Source organism: Dendropsophus ebraccatus, chromosome 11 (assembly GCF_027789765.1).
Source record: "Dendropsophus ebraccatus isolate aDenEbr1 chromosome 11, aDenEbr1.pat, whole genome shotgun sequence".
Classification (NCBI taxonomy): Eukaryota; Metazoa; Chordata; class Amphibia; order Anura; family Hylidae; genus Dendropsophus; species Dendropsophus ebraccatus.
The window spans coordinates 29,584,453-29,604,506 of NC_091464.1; the positions used below are offsets into that span (position 1 = coordinate 29,584,453).

Below are 20,054 nucleotides of genomic sequence, written 5' to 3' on the forward strand. Positions count from 1 at the left end.
TTCTCCTCTGCGAGCGGCTTAGGTCCTACCTTGACAATGGAACATTCCACTACTTACTGCAGATGGGGAGGCCGAGGACAAGGACCTGTGAATTTCCCATGTGAACAAAGCATTTTAGGAGCACTGAAACTCCTTTAGTGCACAGCAATGTCGCTCCATTTGTGGCCCTGTAACAACTGTGATTCCCAAAAAGTGACCCGTCATTGTTTACCCTAATGAAGCTGCTAAAAGCAAAGGATGACAAAGCACACCCCCTGCTGGCTTGTGACCTCACAGGAGCCCCCTCCTCACTGCTAATCCAACCATTGTCTAAGCTTAGTGGATATAATTAGCCTAACAAAGCAGAGTGACTGTACCTGAGAGGAGACCACTCTGAGCCCCCCTATGGATAGTGCTAGGAACCCCCTCCCATCACACAGCAATGGGGGTCACACTGTGATTATGGATCTAAGGTATACTGTATAAATAAATGGCTTTGTTGCCTATAGTTTTTTATTTACATTTTTTAATGACCATGCTGTGCTGTACAACATGCTTCCATTCTGACATCTGTAAAGGCCTAATTACATGCCACAATTTGCCGAAGCAGCAAGATATATATATATATATATATATATATATATATATATATATATATATATATATATATAGTTGGTGATGTCCGTGTAGCCCTTGCCTTAAAGCGATTGTACCATCAGAAGATCTATTCAGTTTGAGGGTCCAAACATGATCACCTAGTGACTATGTAGCTAACAGTCAAAACATAGTCACAAGTTTGAGCCATTAACTTTAATGAATACCCACAATATATGTCCGTATCTCTTTCTGACAAGATGGTAATGTATATCTGTGAAACTAGAATAAGATGTGAAACCATACATACTGTATACCCAAAACCAGCATAAGAAATACATATACTGTACACCTGAAACATGCTGGACTCTAAAATAAAAAAAAATATTCTAAAAATGTAAAAAAAAGATATACAGCATTCCAATGAATGCAATAATCCTCCTGCCTATCTATATTCTGCCACTAGGGGGAGTACAAGATGTGTACTATAAAGAAAGTTATTAGGATAAATACTGAACAAAAACCCTAAACTATACAGGCCAACTAAAGTGTTGTACACAGCACCGTAGGAAAATCACAACGTCCTGTGAATAGTCACCAACGTGTTAAATAGGAATGAAAGGGACTTCTGCCAAGGTAACTCTCTCAAGTGATCTTTACTTTTTCACACACAGTTAGCACTATACTTATGTAATGTACTCAGGTTGTTTTGTATTCGCATTACAGGATGGCACGTGGTGCTACTTTTCTAAAGCCCCTAATGGTACATTTAGACAAAGTGATAAATTGCTAAAACTATAATTGAAAGGGGTTATTCGGCAAAAATGGGTTTCAGAAAGTCTCAAAAAATCTCAAGTCTTCCCATACTTATCAGCTGCTGTATGTCCTACAGGAAGTACTGTTTTCTTTTCAGTCTGACATGGTGCTCTATGCTGCCACCTCTGTCTGAGAATGGAACTGTCCAGAGCAGTGTTAAAGGGAACCTGTCACCCAACGTGCCGGGGTGACAGGCTCCCGACCCCCCGTTAGAGCCCCCTATACTTACCTAATCCCGCCGGGTCCCGCTTCTGAAGGTGGTCGGGTGATGAAGATCTCAGCCGCTGCAGCCTGGCGCGCGCGCTGAGAGATGAGTCCAACACCCATAGAGAATGACAGGAGAGTCCAGCGCTCCATCATTCTCTAGGGGTGGTGGATTCATCTCTTAGCGCGCGCGCCGGGCTGCAGAGGCTGAGATCTTCATCACCCGACCACCTCCAGGAGCGGGACCCGGCGGGATTAGGTGAGTATAGGGGGCACTAACGGGGGTTCAGGAGCCTGTCACCCCAGCACGGGGGGTGACAGGTTCCCTTTAAATTCCCATCTTTCCTGTTCTGGACTGTTCCTGTCTTGGACAGCGGTAGCAGCAGAGAGCACTGTGTCAGACTGAAAAGCAAAAAAAACTTTTCCTGCACAACATACAGCAGCAGATAAGTATAGGAAGACTTGAGATTTTTAAATAGACTTAAATTTCAAATCTATATAACATTCTGACACCAGCTGATTTAAAAAAAAATTTTAAGCTGGATAACCCCTTTAACAACTTTGAAGCAACGATTACATTTTACCACCGATTGCCATTTAGATGAGCAGATAAATCGTTGCAAAATCTAGATTCTTAGATCGTTTGATCATCGTTCAGCTGATTGTTTTTACAAACAGACTGTTTAGATGAAACGATCTAAAAAAATACCAGCGACAATTTATGGACTTGAAAGAGCACGATTAAAGGGGTAGTGCGGTGTAAAACTTTTTTTTTTTTTTTTTTTTTTTTTCACTAAATAACACACATTACAAAGTTATACAACATATTTATTAGATATATTCATTTGGGGGTGTCCAAGGATGCCATTTTTTGCATTTGTGTGGTCATAAGTATCCTTCTTGTAACAAACTCTTTTCATGTGACATCACACAGACCCCAGTGCTGGCGCCTGTGTGAGTGTGTTTTTTTATATATTTTAAAACAATAAATAAAGAATATTCATATTTTCCCTTTTGTTTGTATATATTGAATTGTGCATTGGGATTTTTTATTGTGTTGGGGATTTTTTTTCTTTGTTAATTAAACATTGTAATGTGTGTTGTTTATGTGAATGGTCCCCTTCTCCATGTTTCCACCCCCCAACGCTTGACCTGGAAGTGTAATGCTGCATACTCATAGAATCACTGTCGTCCCCTTAAGTCCCGGCCGCCATCTTGGGACGATTACTTCACTCTTCAGGAGACCGGCCTGACTGCTCCAGCGCTCTCTCATGCCGATGTAACAGGGCAAAGTATGCCCTCAGCCCAGACTATACTCGGGGTTTAAATGGCCTAGGCTAGATTATACCCGGATATATTTTGGCCTAGGCTATTTTATACCCAGGGGTATATTTTGGCCTAGGCCAATTCATACCCCCTCAAGCCATTTTATACCCCCATGAAATCAGCAGCACTGAGTGATAAGACACAAGAAATACTTCATTTTTCACCATTTTATTGGGGATTCGGCTTTGTTTGCTGATATAAGTGAGAAGCTGCTGATGGAAATCTTAAAAGTCTAAATACATTGGGGCAGATTTATCATTGTGTTTGCACTATTGTTTTATTTTTAGTTTTTGCTAATAAGGAGATTTGTGCAAAATCTGTGCAAGATTTATTAAGGGTTTTGTGCTATTTTCCATCAGTTTCCGCCACCTGCACCTTTTTTTTAATGTTTGCACTGGGAGGGGGCGGGGTCAGGGCCGTCTTACCCATTGGGCATGGTAGGCGGCTGCCCGGGGGCCCTTGCGTCCTAGGGGGCCCCTGCCTGCTGTCATAGCGAGCAGGGGCCCCCTAGTACGCAAGGGTCCCCGGGCAGCTGCCTACCATGCCCAATGGGTAAGACGGCCCTGCGTGCCCCCCCTTCCCCTTCTCTTGCGACCACAAGCACTTTCTTGCTTGCGGTCGCAAGAGGAAATACGGCCCCTGCTGATGCGTCGCTCCCTGGGGGATTCTCAGGGAGCGCACGCATCAGGAACCTCCGTGCGCGTCGCTGGGACTTCCTGTACCGGAAGTCCCGGCCCAGGCGCACACTGAGCTTCCGGATGTGTGCGCTCCCTGAGAATCCCCCAGGGAGCGACGCATCAGCCAGGGGCAGAAGAGGGGAGCGCTGGTAGGTGAGTTGGGCGTTTTTTGTTTTTTTTTTTATCTGCTGTGCAGGGAGGAATGATCTATAAGGGGGGAATACAGGGGGAGCCATCTATAAGGTAGGAATAGGGGGGAGCCATCTATAGGGGTGACACGGGGGGAGCCATCTATAGGGGGGGATACAGGGGGGAGCCATCTATACGAGGGGAGGATACAGGAGGGAGCCATCTATAGGGGGGAGTGATCTATAAGGGGGGAATACGGGGGAGCCATCTATAGGGGGGGATACAGGGGGAGCCATCTATAGGGGGGGATACAGGGGGAGCCATCTATACGGGGGGGGGATACAGGGGGGAGCCATCTATAAGGGGGTAATACGGGGGGGTGCCATCTATAAGGGGGTAATACAGGGGGAGCCATCTATAAGGGGGTAATACAGGGGGAGCGGTTGAAACACGGGGAAGTGGACTATTCACATAAATAACACACATTACAATGTTGTATAACTTTGTAATGTGTGTTTAGTGGAAAAAAAAAAAATTACACCGCACTACTCTAACAATTTCTTGCTCATTGCTTGTTCATTAGCTGTAGCTGTATTGAAACGAGCAGATAATCGCTATCGCACAGATTTGAATAGTAATCGCTCCGTGTAAAAGACAAGTTTTGTAGAAGTCGCTCATCACCCAAGGTAATGATATTGTAACGGGTCACACTGTCTAGTTTGTTAGAATGGCCAACTGTGAGGCAATAAGAAGGCAAAGAATGTGTCACTACAAAATCAATAGCCAGATGGTGAGCTCTCTATAGCTCTAACATTAATCTTAGCGGTTGGGATACAGCTTTCCCAGGTGCAGAAAATAAAGCATTGGCTGAAAAGAGCTGCATAATCTCGGCAGTTTATATGGCATAAATATAGGAGACACAGAAGAGCTCTGGAATAACAACAACAACAACATGTAGTATAAAAGGCTGCAGGCTCAAGCTATGCACAGAGAGCCAGTTATCAGGCAGCTGACATGATCCATTTTGCTCTCTCTTTAGATGTGTGCATATGTTCTGGGAGGGGAACGCCTAGAGATTGTGAGTCTAATCCCCAGATCACAGCCAGTAAAGACATTAGGGAGGTGTAGACCTGCCAGCTCTGCCGTCCCAGGGTTATCAGGATCCAGTTGGTGCAGGAATGCCGGGTATTTATTGGGGTAACACATCCACAGCAGGGGCCTTTAAAGTGCACACAAAGAGGCCACTGACCAGAACAACCTAGCGCTCCCGCTGAAGAATTCATTTGGGCTTTTGGCTCTAGTAGCGAACAGGTGATGGAATGTGGAGATAGCAACAGGTTCTGTCACTTGTGTATGAAGAGGGAAGCTCGGGAAGTATAACCAAGTCCGGAGCAAAATCATTTAGCAATACAAAAATCATCAAAGAGAAAACAGAAAGGGGAAAAGACAGGAAGACAATGATGGAACGATGCCATCGCCGATGAAGAGAAAAAAAAAATATAAAATCTATCTATGACTCCATGCAGACTGTATTCGAGTGTTCTTTTGGAAGAAAAGCCAATGTACATCTCAAATGGAAGTCCACCAATCGAGGAAAACTTGAAAATATATATATATATATATATATATATATATATATATATATACACATATATATATATATTTTTTTATATATTAAAAAAAAAAAAATTACACACATACAGTGGTACCTTGGTTCTCAAACTGCCTTCCGGAACCAATTAAGTTCGAGAACCCTGGTACCACTGTATGTATGTGGGTATATATATATATATATATATATATATATATATATATATATAATCTGCATTTAGCCTACTAAGAAATCACTTTCAGGAAATAAAGAAAATGATCCAGCACTCCGGATAAGATGGCAAAACACCAAGGGGGAGATTTATCGAACATGGTGGTAAGTATAAACCCAAGCCTGGGACCTAGTCACGTTTCGAGCACATACTCGCACTTTGTCAAAGATTTGCACTCTGGGTGTGTTGTCATTTTAACCCTATAAAATAAAAGAATGAGAAGTTTTAAACAGAGTCCTGGATCATTTTCTCTATTCATAAGAAAGGGCAGTCTCCTATACAGTCCAAAAAGGTAGAGCGCACTAACCTGGTAGAGACTACTCCTTTGGCCTCTGTCCTGAATGCAGGCCTATATATACGGCAATAACTTTTCCTGATTGTAAGTGACGGTTCACAGGTGTGAACCGTGGGAAGAGGCTGACTATAGTATCCTTCAATTGTACGACCGAATGAAGCCTAGACAAGTAGTTTCTCTCATAATCACGATTTTATCTGGGAAATCTTGAGTTCTGAGAAACCACAGGAACATTTACATATATATGAGAGAATGATATCAGCTGCACATTCTGTACACAGCACTGTCTGGATGGCTGACTTTAGGCTTTCACCTTAAAGGGGAACTCCAGAGACACTCAAAAGTATGTGTGTGTATGTATGTATGTATGTATGTATGTATGTATGTGTGTGTGTGTATGTATGTATGTGTGTGTATGTATGTATGTATTTATGTATATATATTATATACACACACAAACAAAGTCTTTAGTGCAGCACTCCTTAAGATAAATAGGTTCGGTGCCTTCCAGCATGCACCCTTGCGATCACAGGTGCTGGGTATATTCAGAATAGAAAAGCTGTGGCACTCGAAAATATAGTGAAAAAAGTAAGTGGTTTATTTGCCCAAAACCGCAACGTTTCGACCTAGCAATAAGGTCTTTTTCAAGCTTGTGTTGAAAAAGCAGTGTTGCACAGGGCTATACAGAGCAGGGTCCTGTTCCCCCCCATGTACTGTATATTTTTATATACAGTATAAGGGTAGCTTCACACGGGCGGGCTCGCAGCGAGATTCTCGCTGCGAGCCCGGCAGGTCCTGTCAGTTTCCATAAACTACATACTTGCTGCGGACCGCAGCGAGTATGTAATTGTACCGCGCTTAACCCCTTCTACTCCCGCCGGCTCCCCCGCTGTAAGCAGCATACATTACCTGTCCTTGCTGCACGGGTCCGGCGTCCTGCTCTCCCGCCCGGCCAATCAGTGGCTGCGGCTGGGCAACACACTAATTGGCCGGACGGGAGAGCAGGACGCCGGACCCGAGCAGCAAGGACAGGTAATGTATGCTGCTTACAGCGGGGGAGCCGGCCGGGAGTAGAAGGAGTTAAGCGCGGAACAATTACATACTCGCTGCGGTCCGCAGCAAGTATGTAGTTTATGGGAACTGCCAGGACCTGCCGGGCTCGCAGCGAGAATCTCGCTGCGAGCCCGCCCGTGTGAAGCTACCCTAAGGGGTGAGGCTGTCTGTCATTATGGGTGCTATTTGGTGTCAAAAGGTTTAATCAGTCAGCTGTTTAGACCCCCAGTGAATACTAACACAAATGGGAAGAGATGCCTGCAGCTGAGAAGTTCTCTCCTTAAGGCCCTATTCCATGGAGGGTTTTTTTTAACGGGGATTTGCCACTGCTCTGGGCAGTTCCTGTCATTGACAGAGATGGCAGCAGAGAGCACTGTGTCAGAGTAGAAAGAATACATCCCTTCTTGCAGGACATCCAGCAGCTGATAAGTACTGGAAGACTTGAAATTTTTAAATATTAAGTAAAAGTACATCAGTAGTAAAAGTAAGTATAGTTCAGTATAAATTTCTGAAGCCAGTTGATTTGAAGTAGTATTTTTTTTCCACTTGAATAGCCATTAAAAAGGATTAGCCCCCCTGTTCAAGGTTATCCCCTACCTAGATAATGGGTGATAACTAGATGACCAGTGGGGGTCTGACCCACACACAGAGACTGCTAGGCATAATATGGTGACAGGACTCTATTTTCTTGCCCACACTATGGGCCCACAGTAGGATCCTGTGGTGGCCTTTTGATGATTATAGTAATAATGATAAATTAAAAAAAAAAAGGATAAAAAAATAAAATAATAATTTTCATAAAAAATATAATAATAATAATTATAATTATAACAACAACCGCTATAACACTAGAAGCAAAAAATGCATAGCTATTATAGAATACAATACAAGATCCTGTATTTGCAATTGTAAAGTATAAAAAAAATCCCATTTTCTGTGCTTTGTGCTGCTATCTTATCAGAGGGAAGTGGTACTCAGGGTTCCCAAAAAAGAATTCTATTATTTGTCACAGGAAACGTGCAAGTCCGAGCATCACGTTAGATTACATACTGTACAATAATATATTTTCAGTTGACAACTGGACATGTTCATAGACTCCTGTGTGCTGCTCACCAATAATAATGTATTATTCTCATGAAAAAAAAAAACTTGCAAAAATTCAAGATGTATGCAATAGGATGGGGGTGGGGGGTGGGGGGGGTGGGGGGGGGTCAGTGCTTTGCAGTATACTCCATTGATGGACTTGCCAGCTTAATATGTAAAGACATGTAAGATAAATGAAACAAACCTTTTAGAAACAGTTGAATATATGATATTATAAGTTATTGTACAGTATAGCAATCACCATGTGGAGTATAATGCATAGTAACTGCATAAACCTGAAAAAACAGCAGCAGTTTGTGGATACAGGATGGAACTGTAGATCCCCATAATGCACGAGTGTATTACAACAGGCTAGAATAGAGAAGCAGGGCTGCTGTCAGAGGTCTGTATGGTCACATGACAGCAATGGGGAAGTGGCGTGTGTTCAGCATGGGCCAATCAAAGTGAGAATCACAGAGCTGTGCAGGAGGACAGTGACAGAAACTTCTTTATACAATAGTGTGAATGGCTTAGTGTCAGTGCAGGCACACTGGAGCAGCAGTGTGTATAGCAGACGGTAAGTGCAGGCACATTATAGCAGCAGTGTGTATAGCAGGAATAGCAGGAACATAATAGCAGGAATGGAGAGGATGGGAAACACAATGGCTGACAGAGACTGCAGGGAGTATGAGGGAATGAGCAGGACAGATGTGGGCACATAATTGCAGCACTCTCTGACTGTGAGAGAGGGGTTACAGCTATGAAGAGATTACCTCCACAGTCCTGTCCTCTGATGTAAGCCCCAGCCTGAAGTGGATCTGCTATGATTTGGAAGGTGAGGGAGACTTCCTGGGTCAGAGTACAGGGCTGTAGACCCACTATGCAGGCCATGCCACTCCCCCACTCCACCTCCCACTCAGTACAGGGAGCTCTTAAACCAAAGCAATGCTCTTAAACCAAGTTAAAAAATTTGAAAAACTGAGCTCTTCTTGCAAACTCTTAATCCAAGTCACTCTTAAACCAAGGTATCACTGTGTGTCAATAGATAGATATTCGGATTGTATATTGTATACATATTGTATCCGGATATATCTATATATGTGGTTTTATATATATATATCTATATATGTGGTTATATATATATATATATATATATATATATATATATATATTCACATATATAGATATATCCGGATACAATGGTACAGTAAGATAATAATGACGCTGACATTCCAGGAAGTGCAGACAAACATTATCTAAAGCGCTTCATGGAAAAAAGTCTCTAAATCTAAACACAAGCTGTCACTCAGTTACGGACAGCCCCTCTGTTCAGACGCCCGTCATCCTCTCTAGTATTACTGAATATAGCAGGCTGCAATTAGTATAAATCTACTGGACCAGAGTGGAGCCTATTATAGGGAATGGGGTCTGTTGGGGTTCACTGGTATCTGTAAACAGGTAAAGGACAACTATAATTGCAAAGCCAAGAAACCAGCGTGGACAGAACCTATACAAACACTCACAATACAGCAGTCAATTATTATGCATTGTATAATGTGGTCAAAACACAATAAATGAAAAATTGTCACACTCCTCCTTACACTTTATCCAATACAACAGAAGCTTTCAAAGGCCATCTCGGCCTAGTTTATAAGAGTGTAATTGTAGGATCAACTTCACAGTCTTAAGTTCACCCTATAACCTTACCAGGCCCCTCATGGGCTGACTGGGATGGGACAGCACTACGGCCTGTGATTGGCTGAGTGGGCTGTCACTCTAGAGACCAGAGTGACAGCCCGCTCAGCCAATCATAAGCTGTGGTGCTGCCCTGTCCTAGTCAGCCAGTGATTGGCTGAGCGACACCCGGACGGGACCGGAAATGAAGGAACCTGAGGAAGAGCAGACATGTAAGTATAAGGAGCGGCCTTTAGAAACCCATTAAAACAGCTAAAAACCTGCCGTCATTTAGCGGTTTTAATGCGGTTCCTTAAAGTTTGGTTCGGCACAAGTTTTGATAAGTTTGCTCATCTCTACTTGTACTACAATGCTTGAAGCTTTGTCCTTACAGTAGTGAGCACAGATGTCATGGACAATGCTCACCCATGAGTGTTGTGTTGGCCTAGTTCTGATAAGTTTCCTACCGCTAACAATGTTAGAGGATATAGCCCGAAGCAGAGAGGTTTTTTCCACATTTCGGACAATAAATATCTGTTTCTTACCTTCTCACAACCATTTTTAATGATTTGTGGGACCCCTTGACCAGGCAGATGGCTTCCTGGCGGTATCCAGAGAGCGGTATATCATTGATATTCACTATTTCATCTCCAGCCATTAATGTCTCGCCAGCTTTGCTCCCATCTTCAACCTGCAACAAATAATAAAATAACTTGTAACATCTACAATAAACTGACCAGTCATATAAGCTATTCCAAGCCAAACAATACAGAGAACATGGGCTTCCCACCATCTATGTGACACCATGGGAGTGAATGGAGGTTTAGGAAATCTTATGACATTGCATGACGTCATTACCAAACCCCAATCCATCCCAAGACCACTCTGCAATAAAAGCAAGCATCTTGCTGCCAATATGTGTACATATAAAATTCAAACAGTGACCTGACCAATATTCAACAAAAGGAAATATTCAACCGTACCCTAAAGGCTGAAGACTAGATAACAAGCTTTCCCAAATATTCACAAGCCATTTATACATTTAAGTCCCAAATGTACTTCTTCAGCTCCCGGTAATCAAATGCTGCATGCTTGGGTTCGTGTAAACTCCCGAGAGTCGCGCATTATTTACCTGTATTCAAGGTGATCAGTAAAGTAGGTAACTTTTTGTTAAAGGGGAACTAATCAGCATGTTAGACCAATTTAACCTGCTCATAGCCCCCTATAGTGCCATACGTGTGTCACCTTCCTCCTCGGCGCTGGTCCCTCACTGTTAGTTGGGGTAAACTCAGCTTTGGAGAACCCCTAGGGGCCCTGCCGCGTCATCCTGCCCACCCCTTCCATTACCATTAAATGGGGCAGGCCTAATGACGGAGCAGCGCTCTTAAGGGGTGCTCCGGCGTGGAGATTACCAGACTAAAAGTGCTGGACCGGCACAGAGGAGGAAGGTAAGACACAATTTCCTCCTCAGCATCCCGTCATCTAACCTGCTAATTTCCCTTTGAAGGGAATCTGTCAGCTGCAAGTCACGTTCCAAACTGCTGACAGTGTTAAAGGGGTTGTTCACCAATATTTTTTTTTCTTTTAGATCAACTGGTGCCATAAAGTGCCAGAGATTTGTAATTCACTTCTATTAAAACATCTTAAGTCTTCCAGTACTTATCAGCTGCTGTGTGTCCTACAGGAAGTGGTGTTTTCTTTCCTGACACAGTGTTCTCTGTTGCCTCCTCTGTCCATGTCAGGAACTGTCCAGAGTGTCTAATATTGCTACAATTTGCATCTCAAAATCATCAAATCTGTGGTGTTTCTGTAAAGCCTTACGCTAGCTGTCCGCTACGAGATACAGATGCACACATGCAGCCAAAAATACACCCCCATGTGTTTGCCAATGGCAGCAGGATGTTGCCAAGACTTTCAGCAAAATCTATATTTGGTTTAGTTTCCACGTATATGACAAGGCCGTCTAAATAAAGCTATTTAATGATCATAAAAGAACAAAGTTAAATTGTAACAAACTTTTACAATTTCTACAGAATTAAGTTTTTATTGTTCTCTAAATGCAGCCAAAATGGATATATACATACAGGTATACAGATATATACAGGTTCCTGGTAATTGCTATAGCAAGTAGACGTATGAACAATAAATGTCATGTTTCCCTATTACGGTATAGGAGCATAATACATGCAATGTCACAATGACACGACTTGCTTCAGTCTCAGCCCAATATATTTCCGGCAGACATTCCAATACTAACACTCACATATAATCTTTCCTTATATTCTAATGTAATTCTTAGTGGGGAAAAAACCTTATAGCAATATAATCATGTGTGGTCATGTACTGAATTATGAATAAGTTTCTATACCCAAATCTGGTAAGCGTCACTTCCATACTATTCTAAAACTTATAAACCAACAATTTATACATGTTAGGGTATATGCATATGTATAGAGGCCCATACTCTACAACTGTGTGCACAAACCACCACATCCCTGATGAAGGTCCCTGACATTACAGAGCTGTTCTAATAGAATATAAACAATGTCCATATGAAGAGCATCAGAACTGCAGTTCAATGTTTCCCAATGTAAAATAGTGCACAAGGGGAGGAGGAATCCTCAGAGTTTCATATTGGCAGTTCTATGTGGGCAAAGACTTCAGAAGAGAAGGATTTAGGGGTAGTGATTTCTGACAGCCTTAAAATGAGTCACCAGTGCAACCAGGCGGTGTTGAAAGTAAATTGAATGCTTTGCTGTATAGCTAGAGGTATAACCAGTAGGAAGAGGGAGATTGTGATCCCGCTGTATAGCGTTCTAGTGAGACCACATCTGGAATACTGTGTCCACTTCTAGAGACCTCACCTAAACAAGGATATTCTAAAATAGAACGGATACAAAAATGGTGGAGGGTGTGAGGCATAAAACATATCAGGAAAGACTTAAGGATTTGAATCTGTATAGTCTGGAGGAAAGAGGGGAAAGGGGACATGATTGAAACCTTTAAAGTGACTCTGTACGCACAATCTGCCCCCTCCAAACCGCTTGTTGAAGCAGTTGTTCTAAAAAACAACTTTTAAACTTGCAGCCCTGTGTCAAATTGGGGTGTCCTACAATGTCTATGCCCTAGGCTTGCACCGTCCATCTGTCCCTTCTCCCTGCCCTCTTCATCATTAGGAATGCCCCTGGGCAGGTTTTCTTTCCTATTCATCACTTGTCTAAGTGGTGCACATGTGCTTGATCATTAAGGTACATGTGCAGTGTTCAGACAAGTGATGAATAGGAATAATCCTGCCTGGCCCATTGGTGAAGAGAGCGGGGAGTAGGGACGGAGAGGCGGTGCAGGCCTAGGGCATTGACACTCTCTAGGCCATGCCAATTTGACACAGGGCTGCAAGTTTAAAAGTTGTTTTTTAGGACAATAACTGCATCACCTGCCGAACGGACCCCAGGACAGATCTTAGATTAAAAGCAGCTATCCGAACAAAATATAAACCTGCCTGGGATAAACCTCTATCTATCCTAAGATAATAAGAGAAATACTAAAAGGGCAGACTAGATGGACCCAGTGGTCTTTTTCTTAAATGACAATCTTCTTCTTCAGGCAACTGTATGCAGATACCAAGTTTTCAAGGTCAACATTTTCTGCATAATAGTACATTTGTTAAAGTGATACTGAATGAATAAGCAGCATGTAAATTTCAGTTGTGGGTTTTCCCCCTTTGACTTATAAGTAACAGAATTAGAGTTTTACCGTCACACCGTTGTCCAGTCAGGTCCAGTCAGTTCCATTCAACACAAATGCATACGTAAAATGAATCTACAGAATCCCATATACCTGATGGAGGCCAGAAAACACTATTCAGGATTGAGAGCTTGATGGAAGGAACAGGGCAGACCTCTGTGATATTCCATTGAGCTGGATTTGTAACGAAAGTATACTACGCATGGGGTACTTACGGTGTTCTCCTGTACTCTGTATGCAACTCAGCACAGCGCATTGCAGCTTCAGGGCGGCCTGTCTGAGCTGTAGAAGCTGCAGTGCATGGTGCCAGGACGCATACAGAGCGCAAGAGAAGACCGGGAACAAGGACAGTCACGCATTGTTATTCCACGTAGCGATGTGCAGTCAGCGGCCAATGATTTTAGGTGAGGGCGTAAAGGAACAATCAATCGATGATCGTTGTCTTTATTACACAGAGCACTAATCGGCAAAATTGGGCTGATTATAGCTTTGTGTAATAGGGCCCTTACACAGGTAGATTTTGCTGTAGATCCGCTGTAGATAGCCAACCAAAGAGTTTCTACTATTAGATGATTCAGTGTTACTCATCATTCATGTATTGTTATTAGATTCACTATTATTCATTTACCAGAAAGCATTATAAAACTAATGAAAGGCTAGACGGCGTTAGATAACCCTAACACCATCATCCATAAAATAATTTGTTGATCCATAAACGTTATTGCGCAATCGGAATCTTTGCAAAAACGGCCTCTGGCAATTGATGTAAATACAACCATTGCGTATACGAGAACGAGCTGTATTATGTATGAGCAGCTGAGGCAAATTCCATTCTGAACCCGTGATTCCAGAGCAGGATATGTGCAAAGGAAACATGAGCGAGCTTGTCAGCAGAAGCCATGACCCACTTGTGTATCAGCAAAAAATCTCTCCTCTGGCCGGTGACTTATTAACGCTACAATCTGCTGCCTAATGGTGGGGATAGGGCGGTCGCCGAGTCCTCCTAAACACTCAGCACATGTTAATTATTACTTCTTTTCCTAGAAAAGTTTACAGAGTATTTCAAACTATTTCACGACTGTGGTCTCCTCCATGATTTATTTGGCAGTCGGCTTTATATACAATGTAAACATAATTGTACAAATGCAGGCAACTCCCATCAACAAGGAAGCTTGCACAATCGCCACTCATGTCCTGCTCTCTCATTGGCAAAGAGGAAGCAAATATTCCAAAGGCAAAAACACGGGAAGAGTGGAAATACCCTGAAAGCGTTTCGATCTTTTAATATGCGCATTATATATTAATACAATGCCCACGGCCAGATATGAATATTTATGTGTCAACAGCAAAGCTTTTCAGCTATTCAGAGGATAGTCATCATATGTTACATCACCTCTAAGAGGTGAGAAGCACCATTATGCACTGCCACTAGCATCTACATAAGTCTATACAGAAAACTAACATTAGTACTGATCCTGTGGACCAGTGAGAAACTATTTTGGCTACAATACCACCTTAAAGGGGAGCTCCAGAGGAAGAAAAAAAAATATTTCAAATAAACTGGTGTCAGAAAGTTATACAGATTTGTAAATTACTTCTATTTAAAAAAAATATCTAGTCTTCCAGTACTTATCAGCTGCTGTATTTCCTGCAAGAAGTGTTGTTTTCTTTCCAGTCTGACACAGCGCTCTCTGCTGCCACCTCTGTCCCAGAGCAGGAACTGTCCAGAGCAGCACCTCTCCTTCTCTGGACAGTTCCTGTCTCAGACATATCAGGGATATATTCTTTCCATATGACCAGGGGCGTAGCTAGGGGTTCAGCCTAGGGGGGGCGAGTGAGTCTGAGTGGGCCCCCAACCAACCTTACCCATAGGGAACCTCAGCAGGTGACAAGGCTTTCTGAATAATAAAGGGAATATTCTTCTACATTACTCATAGCGGATAAGGATAAAGAGCAGCGTAAGAGGCTTCTGTACATTTCACATATAGAACCACAAAAAAATTTAAAGTGCTTAAGATTAGAAAAATATAGCTGCCTTCTTCCACAGACAGCACCACTCTTGTCCTCAGTTTGTGTGTGGTATTCGACTGAAGTGAATAGTGCCAAGCTGTGATACCACACACAACCTAAGAGCAGGGGTGGCGCTGTTTTGGAAGAAAGCAACTATGTTTTTTTTTCTTAATTCTGGAGAACCCTTTTAACCAGATTATCTTTGCCTAAAAATAATAGTGGTATAGGTAATAGGCTTTTAGACATTAAGGCTATGTTCACACTGCGTATGAGTCCGGCCACATTTCGTACGCCGGCGTACATGTGCGGCTAAAACTATGGGCGTGGGAAAAATCGACATGTGCCGGATGCGTACGAACCGCGAACATACGCCCGTAGTACAGTTATGCTTCCCTAGCTTGATTCGAAGCGATCTGAAACAGGTCATTTACTTGGAAATCTTCGCCCAGCCCAATAAAACTCACAGAACCTTTTGGATCTAAAAATCAAGTTCAATTTGGCTGAAATAAGTACTCCGTACGGAACCGCGTGAAAATCCACGGCCGTAAGTTTCAACATTTCCGTCCTCAAACAATGGTCTTGTTCATTTTTCAGGGCGCCGTATACGATCCGGCCATGAGCTCATACGTAGTGCGCATTGTGCGGGCGTATATCGTATACTTTCAAGCGAATGCATCAACCTCATAACTACGTGCAGAAACATACACAGTGTGAACATAGCCTCAAAGGGGTGAGCTGGTTGTGATCATACATGTAGAATCCAAGATATGTGATGAGCTGCTAGATACCCATTTCCTATCTCCCATCTATCTCTCTCCATCTCCCATCTATCTCTCTCCATCTCCCATCTATCTCTCTCCATCTCCCATCTATCTCTCTCCATCTCCCATCTATCTCTCTCCATCTCCCATCTATCTCTCTCCATCTCCCATCTATCTCTCTCCATCTCCCATCTATCTCTCTCCATCTCCCATCTATCTCTCTCCATCTCCCATCTATCTCTCTCCATCTCCCATCTATCTCTCTCCATCTCCCATCTCTCTCCATCTCCCTATCTATCTCCATCTCCCTATCTATCTCCATCTCCCTATCTATCTCCATCTCCCTATCTATCTCCATCTCCCTATCTATCTCTCTCTCTATCTATCTCTCTCTATCTATCTCTCTCTATCTATCTACAGTATATGGCCGGTTTGTATGTGCATTAATACTGTTTGAAGTCTAGTTAATTACAGGGCATTTAACCCTTACTTAGGTTACATATATTGGGGGAGATTTATCAAACATGGTGTAAAGTGAAACTGGCTCAGTTGCCCCCGGCAACCAATCAGATTCCACCTTTCATTTTACAGAGTCTGTGAGGAATGAAAGGCAGAATCTGATTGGTTGCTAGGGGCAACTGAGCCAGTTTCACTTTACACCATGTTTAATAAATCTCCCCTTTATCTGGTATATGTATTTGTGTATCCAAAGGTCGTAATGTAAATGTGAAGCCCCGTGTATCTATACTGCGTACCACTGAACTCTATGGAAAACATATGCAAAAATATAAGCAATATGTTTGCATACATTGAACATATTCATTCTACAGGAGGAGACAGGAAACTAATAGAGATGAGCGAACCTGGAGCATGCTCGAGTCGATCCGAACCCGAACTTTCAGCATTTGATTAGCAGTGGCTGCTGAACTTGGATAAAGCCCTAAGGCTATGTGGAAAACATGGATATAGTCATTGGCTGTATCCATGTTTTCCAGACAACCTTAGAGCTTTATCCAAGTTCAGCAGCCCCCGCTAATCAAATGCCGAACGCTCGGGTTCGGATCGACTCAAACTCAAACCCGGTTCGCTCATCTCTAGAAACTAACACAAATGTAAAAGTAGGGATAAAGATTAGACAGAACGAGTGAGTGACAGAACGAGCATCAATTGATCCCTATACACAGCGAGACGTGTGGCTGGCAGGTGGTGGGTATTAAAGCAGGCATTGCCGATCCTGGGGCCTAACTACTCACTTCAAATATCCCACAAACCTTTCCCTATAAACATACAACACAGTTGTCAGAAAAAGTGGCCACAGCAATTGCTTATTAATACAACATAAAAATATAAAACATTACATTAAAGCGAGGGGGCGCTCCTTAAAGCCTAAAATTCCTGCTGGTGGACGGTCCCGTCGCTGCACAGGACCAATTACCCGCAGCCGCTTACCGCTGACTCGCAAACACCTCTTAAAAGGGTTTATCCAGAACTACAAAAACATGGTCACTTTCTTCCAGAGACAGCCTGACTCTTGTCTCCACTGTGGGTGTAGGTATTGCAACTCCGTTCCATTGAAGTGAATGGAGCTTAATTTCAATCCACACCTAAACTGGAGAAGAGTGGTGCTGTTTCTGGAAGAAAGTGGCCATGTTTTTGTAGTGCTGGATAACCCCTTTAACCAACTACCCATAGCCTCTAACTCAGTGAGGGTTAATTTTTTACACCGCCAGTTCCCCCAAAACCTCTGCCACCTTAAAGCCACCATAACCAATTAGGGAGTCCAGAATTAGTTCCCTCCCAGGATCTCCAAAAACCATAATATGCCACCTAACTTTGAGGACTTTCCACTGCCATAGTTGCAGCGACCATGCCCCACACACTCCCCAAACCAATCCCCTTCTTGAACACACTGAAAACAAGGTGGGAGATTCCACCACCCTGGCAAAATCTCAAAAAGGTACCCACTGTCCCCTGAGCAGTCCTTAAAGGGGAACTCCACCGAAAATCTTTTTCCTTCAAATCAACTGGTTTCAGAAAGTTATATAGATTTGTAATTTACTTATATTTAAAAATCTCACGCCTTCCCATACTTATCAGCTGCTGTATGTCCCAGACAGAGGTGGCAGCAGAGAGCACTCTGGCAGACTGAAAAGAATACACCACTTCCTGCAGGACATACAGCAACTAATAAGTACTGGGAAACCTGAGATTTTTAAAATAAAGTAAATTACAAATCTACATAACTTTTCGAAAACAGTTTATTTGAAAGAAAAAGATTTTCGCTGAAGTACCCCTTTAAATACCTAATCCCCTCCCCCCCATTAGACCCTCTTCCCTTACCAATCTTTCCCTGACCTCCAATGCTACGTTTACACGGAATGATTATCGTTCAAATTTTCGCAATAACCACAGCATTTGAGCGATAATTGTTCCGTGTAAACACAGCGAACGATCAAGCGCCGAACGAGAAATCGTTCATTTTGATCTTTCAACATGTTCTCAAATTGTCGTTCGCCAAAAATTCGCAGATCGCTTCGTGTAAACAGTCTTTCAAAGATTCACCCTATGTAAAAGATGGGCTTAAGCGATCTTAAAAACAAATCACAATAACGATTTTTCTAACGATTTATTCGTCTAAAAGCTGATCGTTATAAAAACCAAATCGTTGCTTCAAAATCGTTAAACGATAGATTGGGCCAATTATCGCTTTGTGTTATCGCAGCATAACACTAGCACCCATTGCCTCCCCCCAAACCATTAACCCTTTCATCTCCTAAAACCACCTGTGGCCCCTGAAGCCAGGCCCAGTCATGTAGGCCACCCTTAGGGGTCTTCTACCACCAGTACGGCCCAACTGTATGCATCTATTTACAGTCAATACACAGCAGACACTAATATTATACACTTTAGGTACACATAAAGCAGTAACAAATCCATCAACAGCAACTTGCTGACAGTTTCCATTCAGCATCAGGCCTACAAGAGCCGCCGCAACAAGGTAATGTAGCCTAAAACCAACCAACACCAGTTCAGCTGCTGTTATTTGTGGAACATCAGCCTCACACTCTTCCCTGTAGTATAGACGGCTGGCAGGGACTGTATACTGATACATTAGGGAGGCAAACAAGATTCAGCACCGACATACATCAAAATGTGAGAACAAACAGAATGAAAGGACTATACTGCGAGAAAATGGCGTCTACTTGTGTGTGCATCATAGCAAACAGAGAGACCAACCTAGAGCACTCAGACAAGAATTTACATAAGGAATACAGCACTAATTTACATTCTTAGTACTGTCACTCCAACAAAGGAAGCTAAAGATATAGGAAAAAGGTTTCCACCGGATGACAAAAGTATCCAAAGCACTAAATAAATGAAGTCTAAAGGGGAACTCCAGCAAAAATCATTTTCTTTCAAATCAACTGGTTGCAAAAAGTTATATAGATTTGTAATTCATTTCTATTTAAAACTCTCCAGTCTTCCAGTACTTATCAGCTGCTGTATGTCCTGCAGGAAGTGGCATATTGTTTCCAGTCTGACACAGTGCTCACTGCTGCCCCCTTTGTCCATGTCAGGAAGTGTCCAGAGCAGGAGAGGTTTTCTATGGGGATTTGCTACTGTTCTGGGCAGTTCCTGACATGGACAGAGGTGGCAGCAGAGAACACTGTGTCAGACTGGAAAGAATACACCACTTCCTGCAGGACATACAGCAGCTGATAAGTATGGTGTGAAGGCTTAAGATTTTTAAATAGAAGTAAATTACAAATCTATATAACTTTCTAAAACCAGCTGATTTGAAAAAAAAATTTCCCCCACCGGAGTACTCCTTCAATGGTAAATAACATTAGAAGCATAGGAAAATCTACATCATACCCTGGAGCAT

At 42.7% G+C, this 20,054-nt stretch overlaps 1 protein-coding gene across 3 annotated transcripts in view; it reads right to left on the reverse strand.

The window, feature by feature from the left end:
• SHROOM2 (shroom family member 2) overlaps window positions 1-20,054 on the reverse strand; it is a 140,240-nt gene that overhangs the window by 71,532 nt on the left and 48,654 nt on the right. For all 3 annotated transcript variants that reach the window (XM_069946041.1, XM_069946040.1, XM_069946042.1), the window contains exon 2: window positions 10,199-10,344. In XM_069946041.1, the coding sequence (XP_069802142.1) occupies window positions 10,199-10,344 (146 nt within the window). The remainder of the gene's footprint in view (window positions 1-10,198; window positions 10,345-20,054) is intronic.